This window comes from Phymastichus coffea, unplaced genomic scaffold (genome assembly GCF_024137745.1).
Source record: "Phymastichus coffea isolate CEN01 unplaced genomic scaffold, Cenicafe_Pcof_1.1 PCOF00110, whole genome shotgun sequence".
Lineage (NCBI taxonomy): Eukaryota > Metazoa > Arthropoda > Insecta > Hymenoptera > Eulophidae > Phymastichus > Phymastichus coffea.
Window position 1 is genome coordinate 751,791 of NW_026706921.1, and position 22,594 is coordinate 774,384.

Here is a 22,594-nt window from a genome sequence, read left to right on the forward strand (position 1 = left end):
TAGTTGCCATCTATGGTCATTAACGTTACGTCAAATTGAACAGAGCCTTCTGTAAAGATTATATATCGAAACAAGCAGTTGAGAGACAACGCCTTGGTTTGTTCACGATCAGATCTGTATTTCTTATTTTTACTATGATCCGAACAATCAATATAACAAGAACACTCGCTGAGGGTGTCCACACCTACCTGAATAAGTTACACCGACGAAACGTTCGTATTTTTTGTCCAATCCTGACATACACGGCAGAGCTTCGTATATCGGGAAAACGTGATGAAATTGAAAGAAGACGTTTTTAATCTGTCTATGTAAATGTTAAACCAATTTTTGTATATATCTTTTTGTCTCTCTCTCGCTTCGTTACGACTTGTTTCTTATTATGTATATGTATGTATGTATGTACGTAGATATATACATATATGTAATTACGTAGCTTGAGCCATAGCCCACAGCTGCCACAGCCCGCGCTACTGCCTGCACTGCACTTGCGCTATATATTCTGTACAGTACGCACCTCTAATTCTTCTTTCTTCCTCTTCCCTTTTACATCTCTTCCTCTTCCATCTTGTTATTGAATATTTATTATTGATTGAACTAGCCATTAAAAGCCTTGCCGGCTTTTTTGGTCGTTCGAGTGTAATATGCACTCCCTCTTTCCTCAGTTCTATCACTTCCATGTCTCTACTTGGACGTTCCCTTCGGAAAATGCAAGAATAATCTTCCTCTGTCCCAACTTAGAGTCTGTGTGTTTAACTTGGTTATCGATGTTACTTTCCAAAGAATAAAAATAGAAAGCAAAAATCATCGCTCGGCTCTAATGCGTCTCCTGCTAGAACTTATGCGCACACCTCGGCGCTTTATTTATGTGCCACGGCGAGCGGAGAAAAAAGTAGCGGCAGCCGGGAAGTCAGTAAACTTGCAGGGCAAATGAAGATAAAGCGAGGGATGAGGTGGAGCGGAAGGAAGGCACGGCGAGGCATTAGAGCCCAGTAAATATCCATTGTCCTACTGCTCTCTTTCTCTCTCTTATCCATTTTTCCCGTCGATGGAGCACACAATGCTTGCCTATGTATATTTATACATATACATATATATATCTATATATCTATGTTGTGACTAGCTATTCGATATATTTATCTCTACCTAATATACGCCTATTTGCATATGAGCGCGAGTACGTATAATTGGCATACGTTTTTTCCACGCGAACTGCAGCGATTCGCGAATCGTTCCGCGACCTTTGAACAGACGCCAGTCGACGAGGTGCGCTTACCAGAAACCAGTCAATTACTTATCGTATATTTGTAGAGTCAGCGCGCCCGCGACTTCGCAAGTGAACCGGCGATTCGCTGCAGAGCTCGCTTTTGTTATCATCGTTAAACGTGTGTGTATGTCGCGGTGCTTTTCTATATTTATTTTGCTCTGATGGAAGTATTTATATATTATTTCAAGCAACAAGGCGCGCGCGTCCGCGCTGATTTGCCCAATGGATTTGCTCAGTCCCCACGTCGAAATTGAAAACGCGGTGCCCGATTTGATTGTTCGACGCGCGTTATGTCGGCGATTCGAGGGGCCGGTCTAATCCAATGAGCAATGAGAGCACGAAGAAGAAAAAAAAAAGAAGAAAAACGAATTAGGAAGCGACTATTCGCGCAAAAGAAACGAGAGCGCGTGACATGCATGAACCGTAAATATACCTACGCAGAGGTCAGCTGGAGGTGGTGCCACGCAACGGAGGTCCAGCCAGGCCGATGAGCAGCCTCGTGGCCGGGGGCAGCCTTGGGCGTGGGAGTAGGACTCACGCGCAGCAGCAGCAGCAGCAGCCGTCGACTCTGCTCGCTGGACCTATGTACCCCCCACTGAACCAGGGCATCACGACCATCGATCGACGACGCTCCAGTCTCAGGGTAACGTATCGCAAAGTAGTCGATAGTTCTTTTTTCCTCTCTCTCTCGTCATGCTCATGTGTGAGTGCTTTCATTTATCGCATCCTTTCTCTTTCTCGCCTTTCTTTTGCGCTTTCATTGTCGTGCTTCACATGCATTATATCATTATTGCATTGGATGAGTCGAGGGCTTGAAAACGAGTGTCACGGCTGAAAGATAAATCGCGCGGAGCGAGGTTTCATTAACGCTCGCGGAGAATCTTCAAGAAATTGCATTTCTTTATTTTGCTCTAACTCGAGCGATTTACTCGTTCGTATTTTTCCATAAAGAGGCATTCGCTCCTCGTAAATATTCAGATTTACAGCAGTACATCGAGCGAAGCGAGGAGGGAAAAACATCGTTTCCCCAAGATCACGCGGAAATTTGAAGAACGGTTATTTGCGCTCGGGTAACGAGGTGTCTTTTCCAAGCTGCGCTCCATTTGCGCCGCGTAGGTACGATAACGCGGAGGCGGGAAGTAGTTTTCCGTGCTCCGAGAGCGCGACCTTTCCGTCTCGCGACTGCGAATGTCCGTTTTCGTTGAATCTCGGGCGAAATTCGACCGATAACAGCGACAGCGGCATCGCCGAACGGGCACCGAGGTAACTCTCTGAATTCACCGACGGCTGGCTCGCGCGAATCCTCCGATTTGCGGTCACAGAGCTTCGCTCCACGTTTATCCTTGCAGCATTGGAAAATTCGGGCGCTGGGTATTGAGTCGGATACTGATTAACCGCAGGCAGCGTTATCGAGTACCCATGGGCGGGTCATAAGAGCTTAAAGCCCTCGGCACATCTGTGCGAAAGGTGAGGCAGTGCATACATATATTCAAAGGGGCTTTCTCTCTCTCTCTCTCTCTCTCTCTCTCTCTCTCTCTCGCTCGATCGGTCGGTCTCCGGGCGGATGCGTCGTTGCTGCGTTGTTGTTTTGGGCATATCTCCGCGGGGGATTAAGCCTCCGCTGCTCTGGTTCTGTGCATGTGCTAATTTTATAGCTTCGCGTGATAACGAGTTTGCCGTCGCGCAATCCCGACTTGTCATGCCTGCGCGAAACTTTGCGCGGCAACGAGGAACAGCCGCTCGGACGGGGCGCGACTCGAAGAGGCACATATCCTTTTCGCATATCATTGCGCGAAAGCGAGAGAACGAGAGTGTTGCGTACGCGTCACGCATACGCGCAGGCAAATGTCACGCGTGCTTCACTTTAGCGTGGCATCTTTGTACATCACTCGGATCAATTCCGACTCCGCGACACGACGCCGAACAGGTCGATTTGGCTCGACGCGAATCATAGCTCTTCCATTCGTAGCCGCGTTCGTCTCCGAACTCTCGCAAGTGGATTTCTCCGATGCGCTTTTTGTACATATAGACGTCGATGCAGCGCGGAATGTCCTTTGTATCTTTCCTTTGTGCTTTCGTCCATTCGCGGATGTAGTCGAGTGTCTTGAGTTGTTGCTTCGGCGAGCGAATGAAACGACGCTCTGCCAGTTGACGGCTTAAAGCATCACCGAGTTTTTCCTTGAACGGCATCGATGTAGAAGCGAGCGTCGGTGTGACGAATAATCGAAATACACACACACACACACACACACACATCAGAGCGACAAGCGCACACAATATACCTCTCTTTGTCATATCATCCATTACGCTCCTTGCGGTTAATTTGGAAAGTCTTCAGCCCTGCGCATACAAGTGCGACCGCGCCAGGCAAATAACGACGAGAATCAAACAGATATCAAGGTGTGTTCGCGGAATATAATCGAGTGTTTTTTTGTACGAACTTTTGTAATTAATGTATATCGCTATGTGTTTTCTCGAGCGAGCATACGTTTTCAATATAGAGCATCGTACGCATCGAGATTTTATGTAGAGGCAAATTTACATTATCAGTAGCATTAGAACGGTGGGGCAGGACAAAGTAAACAATAATAAAGGAGTTAAATACAAGCGGCTCGCCGAATACGGAGCTTCGACAATTAATAACAATTGAAAGACTGATAGAAAACAAATAAACGTAGGCTTCTGCAAACGCTCAGCTCCGTTGGGCTTTGGCCCTCTAACTTTCCGAGCTTCTCGAGCTTCGCAAGTCTTTGGAACGACTTGTAATCCTTTTGAATCGTTCGACCATTCGAGTTGCGTCTTGTGTTCGATATTTTCTTTTTCAAGTCATTCGACCGCTGTAGATATTTAAAACTTTCGATTCCCCGTTGTCGCGCGAGCTTTTGCAGAATTCTACGGTGAAAGGTATCAATTATGTGCCATTCTTTGCAAGGATGGCCGAACCACACGTACTTAATAGATATATTCTACGAGAAGCGCTACAACTGTGTATTTAGATAAAGCAAATAGTAGATACATGAATTTTTCCATTCTCGTGCGAAGAAACAACGGCAAGCTAAATGGCAAAGAAACTTTTGTATATAACTGTTTTTCAATTTTCAAGTGTATTACGAAATGTCCTCTATCCTTGGCTATTTATAAACGAGAAACAGTGACGAGGACAAAACTGAATAAACCCAGCTACGAGCAGCATAAGGTATATACGAGAGCGGCGATATTGCACATCGGCTTAGTATCGATCGTCCCGCGATATAATAAACGCTTTCAGCGACGGATAACGAAGGGAGCCAATAAATGCAAGAGAATAATGTAAATATATATAATGTGATTTCAATGTCAAAAACTGAGGCCTGTTGATTCTTTCTTTACATCCCTCCCACGACTATACTACATATTTTCTTGTTATGCCATTGACACGACGTCCGCTCTCTTTTCTCATTTATTCATTTGTTGCGAGAAGGAGTTTCCAAAGGTATGCCATATACATATTTTTATACGTTCCGCCCGTACCATTCGTGTCATTCGTTATATCATGCATGCTCATCGAAATGTTTTCAAGTACGCGTTATGCTCTTTTTCACGAAAAGGAAGCGAAGATGATCACTACTATCGCGATTATTTTTAATTAACGATTTCAAAAGTGCGACTAGCTATTTTTAACGCTCGGCAAACTCCTGATGTGGATTTATAAAGAGCGAGCATTTTCTTTTCTTTTTGCTGTCATTTTATTGACCGTGCATTTTAACTATGTCATTATCCATATTTCATGGTGTGGTTATTTTCATGCGCTCGCAAACATTATTTATAGCATGTGTAATCATGTAAATTACCTTTAACGGTAGACCATTAAACAATGATGAAAATCATAGCGTGTAGTAACATTTGCTTGTAAATTATGATAAATAGTAAGAATACAAGTTTTCCGAATCAGTTTTCCTGTGCTCGGTAACGTTTTTATTAATATTCTTCCATTTGCGAAATTTCGTGGAAATTTATTTTGAGAACATATTTAGTATCAGTTTAGGAATCGGCATTGTATTCCAGTTTTCAATTTTTTACTTTATTTCTTTTGTATGATTAATACGTGTTTGATTATATGTTGTGCAATGAATGAGTATATCATTTGAAACAAATGGGAGCAGTAATATTTTTTTATTAATTAACCCGGAAGCTTTTAATTTATTAAAACCTTTGAAATGGATTTTAAATTGACACGCGTACCTTGTCTAATGCGGTCGCGACAATGCACCAATCAAAAATATTGCTGCTGCTGCTGCTGCTGCTGCTGCTGCTGCTGCTGCTGCTGCTACTCTCGAGGTACTGTTGTGACAATGAACGAATGTTCGTTTTGCAGTAGCAGCAAATCCAATAGTCGCGGAGCATCGCATTCGCTGCAACGGAATATAATCGACGATCGCGCCGGGGCAGTACGTAACATTAACATTCTGACAACTTTGCAGGGATCCCTGAGTAGAGCTTTAGGTCTGCGGCCCCGCAGCGAGAAGGCCTCGCCGTCATCGTCGTCGGACACGGGCAGCCACGCCAGTCAGACCTACATGAGCAGCTTGCACGGGAACTCGCCGCCGCCGCCGCAGCTGCCGCCGCGACCGGCCACGATATCCGGCAGCACGAAGCGCCACCGGCGCGTCAAGAGCATCGGCGACATCGACTACGCGAGCAACGCGGTCGTGAGCACGCCGGTCTGACAAGAAGCCAGGCCCCAGCCTTCGGGCCACTCGGGGCCTTACCGCAGCCTGAGCGAGCGCGGCTACTCCTCGTCGTCGTCCACCTACTACGGTTCTTATTACGGCAACGCCAGCCAGCCGGATTACTACCAGTACCAGTCGCCGGTCAGCAGCTACTACCAGCTGCAGACCGGCTACTACTCGCCACAGAGCTCCGATCGCGGCTTTCCAGGTGTGCAGAGGTACGGCAGTCTCGCCGAGGAGGCTTGGCCGGCGTCCGCCAAGGACGAGCCCGCGTCGCAGCCTGCCAGCTTCAAGATCGACCGAGTTATCTGAGTTGGCTCGGCACGGTTCACCGGGAGCACCGCGCTGCGATGCCAATTTATCGACTAGAGGGAGGCAGCGTTCCCGACTGCGACAGTCGTATTTCGCGACTCGCAGCACTTTGGCCGCGAGCCGTGCAAACAAATGATCGTTTGTTCATCTCGAATAAAGTCTGACGCAATCTCTTCCTGTTGAAAACAAACGAAAATGAGTCTTCGCAAGCGCGCAACGTCCGTTGCACGTCCTACTGCAAATGGGCACATTTTTTTAAATATTGTACATAAAGGTATGCGCTTTTCGAAGCATTGCATTTTTTAGCGTGCACGATAACTCTTATGTCCGTATCGTGTAAAGGCATTACATAATTTATCGTCTAGTATTTACTGTAGTCTTGTCTTTGTCGAGAAAGATCGCTTGCTTCCACGGAAATTATCTATTCGGATGCGTATCTGAATACATTTAAAAAATAGGAAGAGCAAGCGAAAGCGGGCGGTTGAGCGGTTTGTATTGGCCGTGAGAACGCAATTATTACCGATGAACCGATGAAGCTGATAAACGCATTTTAAATGTAATGGAAGAAAAGATAATATTTAACATGAAAAGATAATATGTAACATGTAACGAGATCCGTGCAACAATTGGAGAGTGCTTAAATTTTATTGTACGATGCTGCCAGTAAAAACAATCTATGTAATTAAAAAACATACCAAGTATTAAATGTGCCGAAAAGACGATCGCTTTGTCGTCTTCATTAATGTGCTCCAGAAAAAAGGAAACGCTTCCAAATGAAACGTATGTGTGTATTGTTGCATTTTGATTGTATATGAATTCTTTAAAAAGACTGTATTTTAGCACTTAATTATTCAACACTGTGTAAAACCAAAAATCGCAAATATATACAGGTTGTAATTGATTACTCACGGCAGCTTGCATAAATTAAAAATTGATGAATTTACGAAGTAATATATAAAAAGTGATATACCGGTATCACGCGATTGAAGCTTAGCAATCGGCGCAAATCGAAACAAATTAGATTGTATTGCGCGATTGTATTAGCTGAACGCGATTTCTCGTTACCGGGAATTAGATGCGATATAAAATGGAAAAAAAATCAAGGCAATGAAACATTGCGAAACAACAATTAGTGTACGAAGAAACAAAATTTTCTCGCTCATTGATGTCGTTTTATATGGGCTAAAACGACTAGTCAAATGTATAATTTCAACGCCATGTAATACGTACATACCTTCGTGTAAGTCGAGTCATTTTGTCATTTTATTTATTTTCCAATGAATTCTTATATTGTAAGTCTTGTATTTGTACATTATACAGACGTAAGTGATATTATAGAAAAAGAGATATTATATGAAAAAACTAATATAACTGTATCACACATGAATATATCAGAAAAAAGGTTCCGAGATTGTCAACTATGTTAATAATTAAAGAAATTATTGGTCTATTGTGTGCAGGTAATGACCAACGAGTGTATAAACATTGTGAATGCGTATTGGCAAAATCAGGATGTGTATGTTTATGTAAATATTGTGCTTTGTGCACGATGTCCAAGCTATCATGAAAATAAATTGATTGCCTTCAACTCGTTGCGTTTTTCTTGCTTCCTGCAATTTTATTTCGTTAAGCTTGTAATTGGATTGATTTTTGATCATTAATAAGTCTGATAAAAATAAAAATAAAAAGATTAATTTTTCATTTCGATAGATGATCAATAAAGCTCACGTCGAATTCATCGAATAAGAGCTTCAGCCTTGGTATCCGTCAGATGGCAGCTCCATGTACTTCCGGATGGCACTCTCTTCCAATCGTGACGTGTTTTCGAGACACGTCGCATGTTGCGGGCTTGCTACGCCGCTTTAGGAAGTCTCATTGCGCATGCGCTAAGCTCGTTTTGCCACTTGTCAGGCTCAGCTGAAACTGTTCATCTGATTGCAACGCGTGCTCCTTTCTTTTCGCTGAAAACTTTGCAAATCTATTGAGATGTCTGGAAAATCAAAGGCTTTTACCAAGGAAGAGGAGCTGCTGCTCCAAGATTTCTCCAGGAACGTTTCTACTAAGTCGTCAGCCCTTTTCTACGGCAATGCCCTTATTGTATCGGCCATTCCCATCTGTAAGTACAATTTACGTTATTCTACTTGAAAATTTTCAGTAGTTTCCAAAATAATAAAGTTAAATTACTATTTTTATGATCTCCTAGACGAGTTAGTCAATACGTTTCAGTCATGTATTTCAACTTTTTTTCTATTGGAACTGAGGTTAGCTTTTTGTAACTTATTGTTAATGTTTGTGAGATAACATATGTTTCTTCTATTTTTCTATTATATGTATAATATATAATACTGCGGAGTTCATTTATTAAAAAAAAATCGTTTTAAAACACGAAATAGTTATGAGCAGGATCCATGAAATATTGTAATTTTCTTTTACATAAAAAATACTGATTGCAGGGCTTTTCTGGAGGATTCACTTAATTGATCTTTACTCAAATTTGATCTCTTTTGCTCTCATTACTCTTCTCAGTACGTACGCATTGGCATTTGCCTACAAAAACACAAAATATGTTCTTAAGCACAAGGTATGCATTCATTCAAACTGAGCATTTGTATTGACATTAATTAAACCAACACTTTTTCCTACAGTATCTTAAGTATAAACACTATGGAGTTTTAATCAAAATATTTACAGATTGCTGTTAAGAGAGAAGATGCTGTTACTAGGGAAATGAGCCACAAACTTGCTGGAGACAAGAAAATGGGCCGTAAAGAGAAAGATGAGAGGTAATTTAAATCCCAACTATTGAAGATTTGTCACTTAAGTTATTTGATGTTATAAACTTATTTGAATATTTTTTGTAAAGCTCCACATTAATATCTTCAACAATACTATAAAAAATATACACATAACTCATATCTTCATCACATACGAAATAGTCTTATTTTTCAATGGTTTTTCAGGATTCTGTGGAAAAAGAACGAAGTAGCTGACTATGAAGCAACTACTTTCTCAATCTTCTACAACAATGCTCTGTTTCTTGCTTTCGTCATCATCTGTTCATTCTATGTTCTGAAAACATTCTCGCCAGCTGTTAACTACATTTTCTCTGTCGGTACCGCAAGTGCTCTTCTCGCTTTGCTGTCCACTGGCTCTCAGTAAATGCCTTCTAGTTCGTTGTCACTCATTCCTGATTGCAAGATGTTTTTGTTAAGTTATTCCGTGATAAGACTTTGTTCGCTCAAATTTTTTTATTGAGTGAATCTTTTTATACAAATATATAACTAGGTGAGAAATGAAAATAAAAATTTATTTATAGTACAATTACAATCATATTGTTTAATTTATCCTTTAAGTAACTTTATCTTTCAAATGAGAAACGATCGTGCATGGATGCTGACAAGTGATTTACATTGAAAACAAAAACACAGAATGACATAATTCTCGAAATTTGGTATAAAATACAAATTGTTGCTTCACGTAAAGACTTGGCAAAGATGAATATTGTCTTGGCACGGAGAAAAATGGCAAGTACGTCTGCACAGCAGCGCAAAATTTCTCATTCCCGGACAAGCCATGAATAGCTAGTCCTCAATACGAGTGAACCTTCATGAGGTTCGTCGGAAGCATTTGCGTCTCGGAACAATAAATTTGGCAGAAAACCAGTGGCGCGCGAGTGAGGCGAACGTTATATACATTATCCACCACCCAAAAACGTTATATACATTAAATTTTCTGTGCCAGAAGCAACAAATGATTGATAGATTATCGCGTGATGTTGTATTATTGATTTTGAGGATGGTTTGCATTGCTTCGTCTGTCAAAGATGAATATGTTTAAATGCTTATTTCTGTACCCTTGAATCACATTTTACTTTCGTAATATGCTAGTATCTATCAGAGTATTAATTTTAGAGATTGAAATCGCTCGTTTTATCGTGTGTTTTCTTACAAGTTTAAATTCTTAGAGCAAAATATTATGTTATTTAAGTTTCAGCAATAACGTTCATACGTTTTGTGCATTAACGTGAACAACCATAACATTATTTGCTTTCCGATTAAAAAATTATATCGATGCTCATAAAAACACTTCGAAATGTAGGTTTAGCTGATTTTGCAAATAAAACACGAGAAAATGTTAATAATCGAAGAAATCGAAATAGGATTAACTACGATTGAATTAACATATTTATTTAGATTTTTACATTCAAAAAATGCGAATGAGTTTTTTTACGTAGAGGCGGTCGCTTTATAATGAAGTCAGGGAGAATGACCAATCAAAATAGTTATCTATTTGTATATTCGTTAAATGACCTTTTTGGAGTGCAAGTGAAGGAAGAAGGACGACTGCGGAAGGATCCTGTATAGTAAGTAGCCCGGCGTTCAGCCGGTTGCTATGGGTTAATCCTCTTGTCTGTCATTAAAAGTAATACGAAAAAACGTTTAAATCTCCTAGTAGGGTGCTTAAGCTGCATCTAATAATTGAATAACTTTTATCGCACTTATTACAACAAAGTATACGCATGATAACACATACACTGTGTTTGTGACTCAATTAATAAACTTTAAAAATTGAACATTTACGTGCTATAGAACGATCGAATAACTTCAAAAATTTAAATAGGGCATGCAATTTAAATGGATGAACAACTATTGAAACTATGGATGAACTAATTACTGAAAAGCTTATATTGGTTGGTTTGAATACCTTGAAAGCTCGAATTTTTGTAGAAGCCTAAAAATTTGGTAGAAAGTTATGAACTCTATTCAAAGTGAAGAAGTGATTACTATTTCTAGAGATTATATACAAAAATATAAATATTTGAATACAATTTCCAGATAATAATAATTATTAACGTATTGACTGATTTACTTTTTAAATAAATGCGAACAATAGTCATAATATTCCTTAGTTATTTATATTGTAACAAATGAATTATAATAAGTGGTTTTAATGGTTCGACAGTTTTAGCTGTAGCATGTCGAGAAGAAATTTGCTAATTGTGGCACGTTCAATATAGTAATTTCACATTTTATGTAATTTTTATGCTCCACACTTGTATTTTATGTGTTATTATTGGCTAAATTAAATAATTTATTAATGAATTGATTAATTTATAAATAGGCTATTTATAACATTCTGAGTGTTCATGTTTGGTTCAATGGGTACTTTTTTACACTTATATTAGTTTCGACGGCGAGATAAAAAATTCGCAATCAATATTTGTTGTTGATATAAAGATAAAGAGTATGACTTTCATAATATGATTTGCACTAATATCCAGACGAGGAATATCATTAATGATGATTAATTGCGGCCCATGTTATTTAACAGTTGGTACAATAGTATTACTGAATTTCGGAAGATTGAGTAGGGCAAGCTTGCTAAAAACAGACATTCGCGAATTGTTATCGATAAAATATACTAATATTTTATCACTTATGATACTTCGATAAAAATAGCATATGTTATGAAAGAGGAAAAAGTTGCGGTATTTTGCCGATTCGATGATGCACTTTAGCGACTGGCCAGCCGCCAGTTAAGTTGTGTACGCGCGTGTCCACGCGCTCGTCTCTTATAATTCTCACTTTGTCGGAAAGTTCTGGCATTCGGTCAATGCTTCTGCAGCGCGCGAGACCGCGAAATCGGCTGGAAGGGAAAGCTGGCGCTCTCTCTCTCTCTCTGATCTGCTTTTGCCTTTTGCTCGACGCAAATGACGAAATACATATATAGCTCTCGCTCGACTAATGTTATGCGACCTGTCGGAACTGTCTGTTACTTTTTGCTCAAAGTGATTAACTATTACCACGGGGAGACGGTTTGTTACTTTTTGTGTCCTATTTGATGCGTGTTTCCGTTATTTCGCAATCGCTCTAGGCTCTTATTGTTCCAGCTGCTTTGAAATTTAGTCTCCCTGTAGTTTTTGAGTGAACAATAAAAATACTGTAGCGATGAGGATTTGTAGCCGAGTGTCTTCGTTTACAATGAAACATTGCAAGGTGTAACAAGAGCGTAAGAGCTACGGAAGTTCCAGCAAATCGCAGGTCGGTCGGAACTCGCGTGAAGTGTCCCGAGACGAGAGCGTCAAGCCGAACTCGGAGCGGCCGGCAGTGCCGCGCCCGCGAAAAGAGCGTGGGCGGACAAAAGAGCGAATACGAGCTCGGGGCGATCGGTCGCAGCGGCGAGCACGGCGGCCGAAATTCAATCCCCCCTGGGCGCGCGGCGCTCGTATATAGCCGATCGAGAAGAGCGGCTCGCTCGCGTGGGCGTCCGGGACGCGGCAAGCGTCCGCGCGTCCAGACTTTACTGTCGCTTGCAGCTGCGGCTCGGCGAGCGCATGGAGAAGCTCCCTCGCGGGCCTCCGTGCTATTTCCGTGCTGCGGGGCACGGATACCTTGGGCGTCGTTCCGCGGAGGAATCGGGTAAGCGGGTATAAGCCGTTCTCGCTATTTTCCGACGCGCGTACGAGCGCGTATATAGCCCATTGTTTGCAGGCCCGCGGGAGCGCGCTCACCCGCGCTGACTCGGCGGCGCGGACCGAAATAGAGCCGGCTGCAGGCTGGAGATAGCGCCGCTGGATAATCACGGCTATGAGAGATTGCCCACTTCGCCTCGGAGCAATCGCGCGCGTGCAGCGTCCGATCTCACGCGCGATCGTTTCATCGGGCGATTTCCATGAGCCGCCCGTCGCCTCTCTGCGCGCGAAGCCAAAGAGCTTCATTGCGGCGCGTCGACGAGGTTGCGAGAGCGTTGCGATCCGCAATTCTCGAAAACAAGCCTCTGCGCTGTTCGATTGGGAAAGCGATTCGGCTCGAGCGCTTTCGGGAGCTCTCGCCTTGTCCTTGTTCACCTTGCTTCGTTTCGTTGGATGTGTCTGCAGCGCGCAATATTTCGCTCTGAAAGCAGCTCTCTCTGCGAAGCCGATGAGTCTAAGGCGATTGGTCGTTGGCTCGAACGCAAATTAGCTCCTTCGGAGCAACGAAATCCTGAAAACGTGCCTGCGTTGCGCGTGGTATGTGTGCAAGGTATGACCTCATACAACATACAACAGAGAGTTACGAAGATGTACCAATTGGAGTTCTCCAAGGAACAATTTTCAGTGCTCTTCTTTATTTTATATGCAAATGATCATTTAGGTAATCTTACTATTAGCACATACAAATGATACTAGCATGACTTTCGATGATGACAGCTAATCAAAAGCAATTGATGAGATGAATGTATGCCTAGATAACGTAGCTAAGTGGCATATAACGAATAAATTAACGTTGAATCTTGATAAAACTGGTTTGTTAACTGTTGTAAGTTGCAGATATAGCGTACCCAGTCATGCAGCGATTAACGTAGAATTGTAACTCGGAAAGGAGTTTACTATACAACCTTTATCCATTACAAAACTTACGAGATAAAAGAGAGAAAGAGAGAAGAGTTCTAATTTTTTAATTCCAAGTTTCGAAACAAAATTACTCAGCCGGGCCTCAGAGAATCGAATTAGTAAAATTGAATCAGCCACGCCAATAGCGCCGATAAATAATCAGAGTAAAAAATATCTGGAAAAAGCTGTAAGATCCAACGGCGACTTATCATGGATTGCGAGCAAAAGAGAGAAAGGCCGTTTCCTGAAAACTGTAAAAACGAGTTGGCCGCTACATCGTAATAATAACCACAGCAATTTCGTAAAAAGCGCCAAGCTTCGCGAAGAAAGACTGTGAGATAGAGAGAGAGAGGGGGGGGGGGAGTCGAAAGCTCGGACGCCCTCTCGAGCTTGGTCGGTCGGACTATCCCAGAATAGCTGCGTATCCATTGGCTGGAGTGGCGCAAGCGGCTATATCGCCGCGGCGCCGATATTACGTCGCTTCCAAGCGCCGCGAAGCTTCAGTTTTTCGTGTGACACACGCGGCTCGTTGTTTGTGATTGTGCGCCATCGAGAGAAGTGTGATCCTCGCCCTTGTAAACTCGTAAACTAACTGTTAAATAAAAAAAACACACACAGCCAAGATGGTATGTCATATTCAAGATGATCTTGTAAGTCGTCGCCCTGGTAAACGAACAGAAATCACTTTTCTTTTTTAATTTTTTCTATCTCTCTCGTCGTTTAATACCATTAATTTTTCTCGGTGTCTCTATGTCTACTGGCTAATTCGCAACCCCCAGCCTTCAGCTCATCAGCGTTATAACGGATCTTCTGTGTCTCTTATCTATCTTTGCTATGGTTTAACGTGAAGTGACTTTTATTTTGTAATTTTTTCCATTTACACGTGCGCTCGGCTATTCTTTGTTTTCACAAGTAACTACAATGCAGAGTCTCTATGTTCACCTCTGCTGGAAGGAAGCTAACGGTCACTCGTTCACGCCAATGGCTTTTGCTAAATGTGACGTAGCTCGGTTTTGTGAAAGCAAGGTATTTTTCCGTTGCCACGACTAGATTAGTGCAAAAATGCACAAAGTGGTCAACAGGTTCTACACTCTTTCGCTCTGTCGCAAGTTGTTACTTTACTCTCAGCTCCGCAGCTGATTTCATCTTGGGAGGCGCGTATTTACGCGAACGAGCAATTTTTCAGTTGCACATACGTAAACCTTCAAGTGCGCGGCAGTGTTTTCGTCGCTTTGGCGCGCGATACGCCTGACCGCATTCGGGACTTTACTACTTTGTGAAATCGCGCGAGCTGGATTGAAGTAAACATACGTTGCAGTTCGATTTTCAAAGGTTTATTTTGATAAGCTAAGCACACGATCGCGTTAAATCTCGAACTGGTGCGTTTGTTTACACAATGAAGAACTGCTTATTACTTTCAATTCTTTGGTAGCGATGTTTTTACCGAGTTTGTGTACTTTCTCAATGGGTTTGTCAAAATTATATATTCTAGGAATTGCTACGACTTATTTGTTGTAATAATTTTGAATTATGAATGAGTAATATCGATGTTTCCTTAAATAATGACGCATGCAATATATGGAAATAATTGGCTGTAACTTTTCTATGGAGTGTAAACTTTAAAATATTGATGATATTAATTCACACGTAAATGTCTCTCTTTCTTACAAACTTCAACTTTTCTAAATTTGTCAAGTGCATGCGTGATGTGTGAAATGCATTTGGCGGGAGCATATATCTTTACAATACTTATACAAGAAATTTTTTTTTTCAATTATTTTTTGCCAATTCTAAGCAAAAAGTGACATTTTTTAACATTTTTCTCTTTATGTTCTCCTCCCAATAGGCCGACGAGCTGCCACCAGAGCAGATCGCTGGTGAGTAAACATGCGTTAACCAAACTTCATCGAACGAAATTTTGCTGATCGAATTTACGCGAAAATAATTGAAATTGAAAAGCGAGTCTCACCTTTAGTAATTAGTTATTCGATACTTATAACTCTTGAAATAAATTTTGCTCTTGGGCATATCGTATTTATTTGGCCATAAGTCAAATGTTCGTTGCCGATGTAAAACTTGGCGCAATTAAACAATCTGTCGAACTATTTAAAGCGACAACATGCGTAAATCAAAAACACGAAGTCAAGTATTACTGTGCTAGTTAAAATTTTCATTCTCTCTCTCTCTCCTTTGTTTTCTTTCTTTTCTTCAAAATAGACTCTTAACGAAGAAGAAAAAAACGACTGGTTTCCTACGGCGAAGTATATAGAATGAGAGAATGAGAGGGAAACAGGTCACACAAGCCCTTAGTTTCTCGTCGTCGGCACTAAATTTAGCGAATCTGCTTTCCACGTCTGGCGTTCGCGCCTCAAAGCCCATTTACGTGTTCCGGAAGAGCAAGCTAGCGAGAGAGAGAGAGAGAGAGAGAGAGAGAGATAGCGGGCACAACTATCTTTAGTCCTTCGCGTTCGGCTTCGTGTTAACTTTTCCTCCCGCAGCTTATTCTCCTGCCCGAGCGCGTTTTTCGGAGGAATTACGAAAGCTCGGGACAATTTATAGAATGGAAAATCCGATGCCGGAGGGTAAAGTTCGTTGGGAGCGTAGCGCGGAAAAAAAGAAACACGTCGGATAATGGCATGTAGAAGTCACAAGAGCCGACTGGTCGTGTAAATCATTTTTCAATCGACACTCAAAACTATACATAGCGATCGCAAAAATAGCCGCGACCCGAGAGCGAAACAGCCGCCGAAAGCAGTTAGATTCGTCGGAGAAAAAAAAAAAAGAAAAAAGGTGGACGTGCGTCGCCTCGCACGCCGATGCGCCAGTAGTGCCTTTCGATTCGTCAATACTTAACCTTGGACACTATAGTCTTCGTCAAAGCCCTTCGGTACACGAGAAAAGGGAAAGAAAAAGCGAGCACGAAGCTGGAAAAGAGGCAGGGAGCTTGCCAAATTTTCGCAGAGTGCCAAGTCGAGCGATCAATCTGGGCACCCACGCAAATCTGAATTTGCGCTCTCACTCTTTCCTTTGGAGGAGAGGGGACGGGGGGAGGGAGGAGTTTATTTACGTTTGATTTAATCAGTCCGCGTTGCCGCAGACCCAACTAAGTTTAGAAGCTCGGGTTCTATCTCCGCACGTCGCTCTGGATATCAAATAACAAAATCTCTCGTATTTTAAATGCTGAAACTCTTATTATATTCCGCTTTCGTTCGTCAGCTGTATTTTCATTCGCGTGGCATTTATTTGATTTTCTGGCAGTAATTTTGCCAAATTGCTCGCTGATCCTCGCCGTCCAGTTGTTAAGTTGCTTTTCTTGGTAAGCCCACGGCAGAAAAATCGGCTCGATAGCGAGCTTCCCGCCCGACGATTACACGAGCGCCGAAATATAAGATCGCTACGATCGCTGGACCACGAGCGGTCACTGCCGCATTGTACTTCGGAATGCCGCCGTTGCGGCAAAGCGGAAATCTATTTGCTTTAGCGCCGGATCAAGCCCGAACAGCTCGAATTAAAACTAAACATTCCAATGATCGCGCGCGCGCTTAATCCGAGAGCGCGCATGGGCTGCGGCATAATCGAGCAAACGGCGTTTCCTGCGGAGAGCGCGTAACGTCGCGCTGACCTAGAATTGCCGTGCGCCTATCCGTCGCGCGACCGCAAATAGCTCCTGCTGTCGAACAGTCCGAACTCTCGCTGCGCCGCAGCGATAAATAATAAAGCAGCGGCGGCAGCATCGGCCTGGTCGGATAAGAAGGGGGTAGGGAAAATGAAAAAAAGAAAACGAGCAGCCGGCGAGTTGACTTTCGGCGAGGCGCCTCGCTCGCGCCAAGTAAGCTTCGCGCTAGAAAATCTCGTCTGTGCGCGCCGACGGGAAGGGCATTAACATTGCCGGGATCTAAATCGGACGCCGCCCGCTTCTGCTTGCGTCGCGTTCTTTTTCACGCGCATCTCGCGCAAAACCGCCTCGCGCTATTTTCGAAATTCGCGATGACGCGGCCGTTATGGTACCGGAGTCGGGGAGAGGAGCCGGCATTATTCTCGTGACGCGCGAGGCATCGAATCGACGACAACGACGACGACGACGACGAATGATCGAGTTTGACAAGGCGTTGTTTACGAGAGATCGGTTTCGGTGGACATGAATGACTCGACTTATAGCAAAGCCTCGTTGACGCGCATTATAATTAAAAGAATAATGGGCGAGCGAATGCAAATAGAACTGCAGCAGGCCAAAAGTGGCTATAAATAAGCCGGCCGATCGGATAAACGATGATAAGCAAAAGAGGCAATAAAATGCGATGGCGCACAATTGAACAGGTAGTATTAGTTGTCGGCGAGACGACGCGTCAATCAGCAGAGCTCGTCGATCAACGCACGTCAGCGGACGAGCGAAGCAGTCGCGATCAGTCTTTTTTGGAGCATATAATGTCGGCCGTTGACATTTCAGTGCTGCGCAAGGCTTTCGACAGCTTCGACAGAGAAAAGAGCGGAAGCATACCCACCGACATGGTCGCCGACATTCTCAGACTCATGGGCCAGCCGTTCAACAAGAAAATCCTGGACGAGCTCATCGAGGAGGTTGATGCCGACAGTAAGTTTTGTTCATTGAATAATGGGCGTCGACGCGACAGATGTGCCGGCTGTGGTGGGAACTGACGATGCGTTCTTGCCTGAAACAGAATCGGGCCGCCTCGAGTTCGACGAGTTCGTGACGCTCGCTGCCAAATTCATCGTTGAGGAGGACGCGGAGGCACTCGAAAAGGAGCTGCGCGAAGCTTTCCGGCTTTACGACAAAGAAGGTAATTTAACGTCGGATTGTTGCCTTGCCAATTGCCACCGCTCTACGGCAATCGCAACCTCGAGCTGTCCGACGGCTTGGAGAACGGCCCGGCGATCGTTGACCGAGCGAGCGTTGCGCGAATTTTTAATTGTGAATGCACAACAGGAAACGGATACATCCCGACCACGTGCCTGCGCGAGATCCTGAGGGAGCTCGACGACCAGCTCACGGACGAGGAGCTCGACATCATGATCGAGGAGATCGACTCTGACGGCTCTGGCACCGTGGACTTCGACGGTAAGCACCTATCGATTAATCACCGCGCGCTTCTCCGACGCCGGCGTCGCTTAATCCCGGCGAAAACTTGCGCCTCGCGGGCGCATTAATTTTCGGCCGCTTGAATGCGCCGCGCGCCTTCGACCCAGAAACCACGCCGCGCCGCTATTTTCGAGCGCTTTGATTTAATGCGAGGGATAAATATGACATGCAATATGGGAATCGGTGCTGAGTCGAGCTGGCACACATTAATTCATGCCTCTTCGAGCTGTCGCCTCGCTCACTCGAGGATCGGTTCCGTCAAAACCACTCGGTTGTTCGGACGTCTCTCGCGTCTCGCGCTTCCCAACCGGTCTACTTTTCTATTTGGCGGTATCAAACTTTCCTTTTAAATTTCTTGCCAGCGGTAGCGAGCATAGCATTTTTCGGTGGTCTGATCGCCGACGCAACCTAGATACCATCGAATGATTTAACGGATGCCTGTCTTTCCGATTTTCAAACGAAATAATCGTGCGGCCCCACGCGCGTATTCGATATGATTTAGTGCCGCTAGTATGCAGCTGTTGAATTGACGACAGATGAAAAATATATCGACTTGCAGTTTACTGTTCGCTCGATAGTCAAATAATTTTGCAACCAAACTCCTAAGATCATTTTATTATTTATAAGATTTATCGCCGTACTCAAACATTATAACAAGATGCGTACTCTTCAATCATAAGAAAAAATCAAAGGAAAATAATGCTCAACTAATCCTACTTGCAATTGTTTCGTTACAGAATTCATGGAGATGATGACCGGAGAATAAATTTTTATCGATCAATCCGACGTTTTTCGACGAAAGGCCAAGAAAAAGCTAATAAAAAAGTATCAGTAACTTGGGGGAGGCGCAGTATCGCTCCTCCGATATACAAGCGCTTTTGCAGAGGCTCGACGCGAAAAAAGAATAAAAAAAAAAGAAAAATACATGGCCAGTTCTAATTGTATACGCGACGTAGCGTCTCTAGAACGTCGATTTTCTCATCTTCGGCCGCTGCATACAGCTGCTCTCTCTCTCTCTCTCTCTCTCTCTCTCTCTCCTTCTCTCTCTCTCTCTCTCTTAATCTTTCTACGAGCTACGGAGCAAAACTATCTCTTAAAAAAAAAGACGAAGAAATATCTATATATACACACTGACACACCCACATATACACGCAAGTACTCACAGTTTTTATCATGCCGTAACTTCTCACGCGGTGCCTGCTCAATTCTTTTCCATCTACAGTATTTATTGTTGTTAATAAAAGTCTTTGAAAAACCATTGTATGTCTCTCTTTTTTTTACTAGACTATTACTGCGCTGCTATTTTTACTAGAACTTTTATTTTTGTTAATATTGATCACTTTCAAGAATAATAAAAATTACGTTGAGTATCGTATTTGTATTTCTTATTTACTCGAATTACGTTAACGAATTCAGGAATATATTCAAACTTTATTTTTTCAACATGATAGATTGCCATAGAAACCAAGAATCTGCAATATGTAAACTTAAGAATTGTTTCTTTTTTATTAATTGAGTGACATAACCAATTTTTCATAGCTAAAAGCAGTTTACTTGTTTTTTTATAACTAATTTTGTTTGTAACGAATTGCTAATCAGTCTGCCTCGCACATCGTCTCCTGATATTTACTTCTCGAGCGTGCAAGCTATAAAAGATATGATAATAAATGTTTACATTCCTTATGAGTTATCTTCTGCATTATTCTTTTCTCCTGATCTTCACGAGTCTTATGATCATCTGGTTCTTAATTTTTTTATTACAATCAAACTTGTTAATGAACACGACTATCAACGTTGCTACGTCTTTTGAATATTCAACACTTGAAACAAAATATGTAAATAATAATTATTATTGCGATGGCCATTTGGAATGCTTGCTTCAAAAAATATGTTCCCAACAAAGAATCACTTTGTATCGAAACAAAGTCTAGTGCAGTTGGTCAAACAACAAAATAGCACATAAAGTATATTTACAGACGGATACCAGGCGTTTATAAATATTTAACTCGGTAAATAGGTAGTTGAGAAGAAAACGCCTATCACTATGAACCACAGCGCGAAATTATAAATTTGCATGTAAATGGAAAAGGTCCATTAGTCATACAATTATAACAGAAATAATGGCAATCGAGTTTGGTAACTAAACAAGATAATGCTGACGAGTATCCGGAGATAATGTTGCTCGAAGAGTTCTTTGCCATTGTTGAAGATAAGCATGAGTGCACGGTTTTTATGCAATGTTGTCTTATCAATAAAAAATATCAGGGGCTTTATTCCTATGATAAAATTTTCTAAAAAGTACTTATAGCTATAGATTATAGCAATTTTTATTGGTTGAATTCCAGATGAATTATGTTTGTAAAATATTGTCTAGTAGGAGAAGTAAATGTAAACAATGGAGAATATATTTTCAGAACCCAAGAATGTCGGCTAATCGTAAATCTGCATTTCAGATAATGAACTGGATAGTTTCGTAAAAGAAAAAAAATTATATCTTTATTCTTAAACATTCCAACTGTTTCGTTACATTCTGAGATGTAAAAATTGTGTACAGCTCGTTTACTTATTGATAGAACTCGCAATATTTTCTTTACTATAATGTTCATAACTAACTTATGAAACGGCTGTTCTATAATCTTTAACTTTTTCCAAACTAACGAATCCAAAACTAATAATTTTATTTTATTTCATAAATATTAATGATGAAAAAATTTAAGGAAAATTTGAGAGAAAAAAAAGATGACGTTCAAAAGTTATTAGGTATATATTATAACATATACAAAATCTATTGACAATTTTTCTAACAAAACTTTAATATTAAGAAATTTATTTAAAAAAGACGTTAAATATGAATAGACTTCATTTATTGATATTAAACAATAATTATGCAATATTCCAGGTTAACAACAACATTCCGATGTAAACAAAGAAACAGTTATATCTATTGATGCATCGAAATCAGATTTAGGTGCTGTATTACTGCAAAGTAATTTACCATGTACGTATACCATGAGAAAAAGAATTATTAGCAACGTGTTTTGGTTGGTCTTCTAAATTTGTTTGAAGTAAAACCTTAGCAAGATTGCACTTGGAATCCAGAAAAAGCACTTGTAACCCAGAATTAAAGTAAATGGTCAAAGTTTGACTGATGATTGAGAGCGAGTAGGGCCTACTGCACTATTGATTACCTAGACCAAGCCCATGCACCGTGAAAAGTTAAGGAATGGGCAAAGGTAATGGCATGGAGTCGAGGGGCGGGGCTATCATTTGGGACTGCTGCAGCCTGACACGTCAATATTCGTTACTCGCAGGAGCAACTTATTGTCTCCGGATTTACTTTAATGAGTTCTCTTAGCTGGAATCAAATGTGCACAACTTATAGATAAGTATTTCAAAAAATTATGATGAAATTCTTTCTCATAAATACGTTAATATAATTCAGATGTTTTTCTTAATGGACTATAATTCTTGAAACTCTGGCTTGGCATTGCGGACACCTATGCTTATTAAATGCTAAAAGAGATATTTTAGATTTATATTTCATTTTCTCTTACTAAAAACATATATAAGTAAAATAATAACCTTCGGAGCCTTTGGTGTCATGAAAGAAAATCGATTAATCTGAGGTTTAATTAGCAAAATTATACCTTGCATTTACAAACTTTTTGCTTGAAACATTTTTATTATAGTAACTTATTATCATTTAATACTGGTTTGCGCCACCATTATCTCGTAATATTTGTTTATAGATACAACAAAGTAGTAAAGACGATGTTAAGTTTTTTATCGTAAAGAATTGCATTGACCTACCGCATTTACATGCTCTCCTGATAATCGTA

The 22,594-nt window shown here is 41.7% G+C and overlaps 3 protein-coding genes across 5 annotated transcripts in view; all 3 read left to right on the forward strand.

The window, feature by feature from the left end:
- LOC131670455 (kazrin) overlaps positions 1–6,197 on the forward strand; it is a 39,581-nt gene extending 33,384 nt beyond the window's left edge. The window contains exons 13-14 of the mRNA XM_058946062.1: positions 1,706–1,907; positions 5,725–6,197. Coding sequence (XP_058802045.1) covers positions 1,706–1,907; positions 5,725–5,970 — 448 coding nt within the window. The 3' untranslated portion in view covers positions 5,971–6,197. The remainder of the gene's footprint in view (positions 1–1,705; positions 1,908–5,724) is intronic.
- A 1,966-nt stretch (positions 6,198–8,163) lies between these two features.
- LOC131670415 (translocon-associated protein subunit gamma) lies at positions 8,164–9,612 on the forward strand. The gene is made up of 4 exons (XM_058946008.1): positions 8,164–8,401; positions 8,739–8,866; positions 8,977–9,068; positions 9,246–9,612. Exons 1-4 carry the CDS (start codon positions 8,272–8,274, stop codon positions 9,442–9,444), a joined length of 549 nt encoding a protein of 182 aa, XP_058801991.1. The 5' UTR covers positions 8,164–8,271; the 3' UTR covers positions 9,445–9,612.
- Positions 9,613–14,104: 4,492 nt separating this feature from the next.
- On the forward strand, positions 14,105–19,881 carry LOC131670398 (troponin C, isoallergen Bla g 6.0301). 3 transcript variants are annotated; one of them, XM_058945973.1, is made up of 6 exons: positions 14,105–14,307; positions 15,504–15,534; positions 18,105–18,248; positions 18,337–18,456; positions 18,603–18,734; positions 19,493–19,881. In XM_058945973.1, exons 1-6 carry the CDS (start codon positions 14,281–14,283, stop codon positions 19,519–19,521), a joined length of 483 nt encoding a protein of 160 aa, XP_058801956.1. In that variant the 5' UTR covers positions 14,105–14,280; the 3' UTR covers positions 19,522–19,881. The 3 variants fall into 3 exon arrangements, with proteins under 3 accessions (XP_058801956.1, XP_058801957.1, XP_058801955.1); XM_058945974.1 differs by having other exon boundaries at positions 14,112–14,283; XM_058945972.1 differs by lacking the exon at positions 14,105–14,307 and adding an exon at positions 14,407–14,683.
- The last annotated feature ends 2,713 nt before the right edge of the window (positions 19,882–22,594 follow it).

Excerpts from the sequence above, each read along its gene's own strand:
- LOC131670415 (XM_058946008.1), top strand. The coding sequence starts at position 8,272 with ATGTCTGGAAAATCAAAGGCTTTTACCAAGGAAGAGGAGCTGCTGCTC. Across the intron at positions 8,402-8,738 it reads TGTATCGGCCATTCCCATCT|GGCTTTTCTGGAGGATTCAC; the intron begins GTAAGTACAATT and ends TACTGATTGCAG. Across the intron at positions 8,867-8,976 it reads AATATGTTCTTAAGCACAAG|ATTGCTGTTAAGAGAGAAGA; the intron begins GTATGCATTCAT and ends AAATATTTACAG.
- LOC131670398 (XM_058945972.1), top strand. The coding sequence starts at position 14,579 with ATGCAGAGTCTCTATGTTCACCTCTGCTGGAAGGAAGCTAACGGTCAC. Across the intron at positions 15,535-18,104 it reads GCCACCAGAGCAGATCGCTG|TGCTGCGCAAGGCTTTCGAC; the intron begins GTGAGTAAACAT and ends TTGACATTTCAG. Across the intron at positions 18,457-18,602 it reads CCGGCTTTACGACAAAGAAG|GAAACGGATACATCCCGACC; the intron begins GTAATTTAACGT and ends AATGCACAACAG.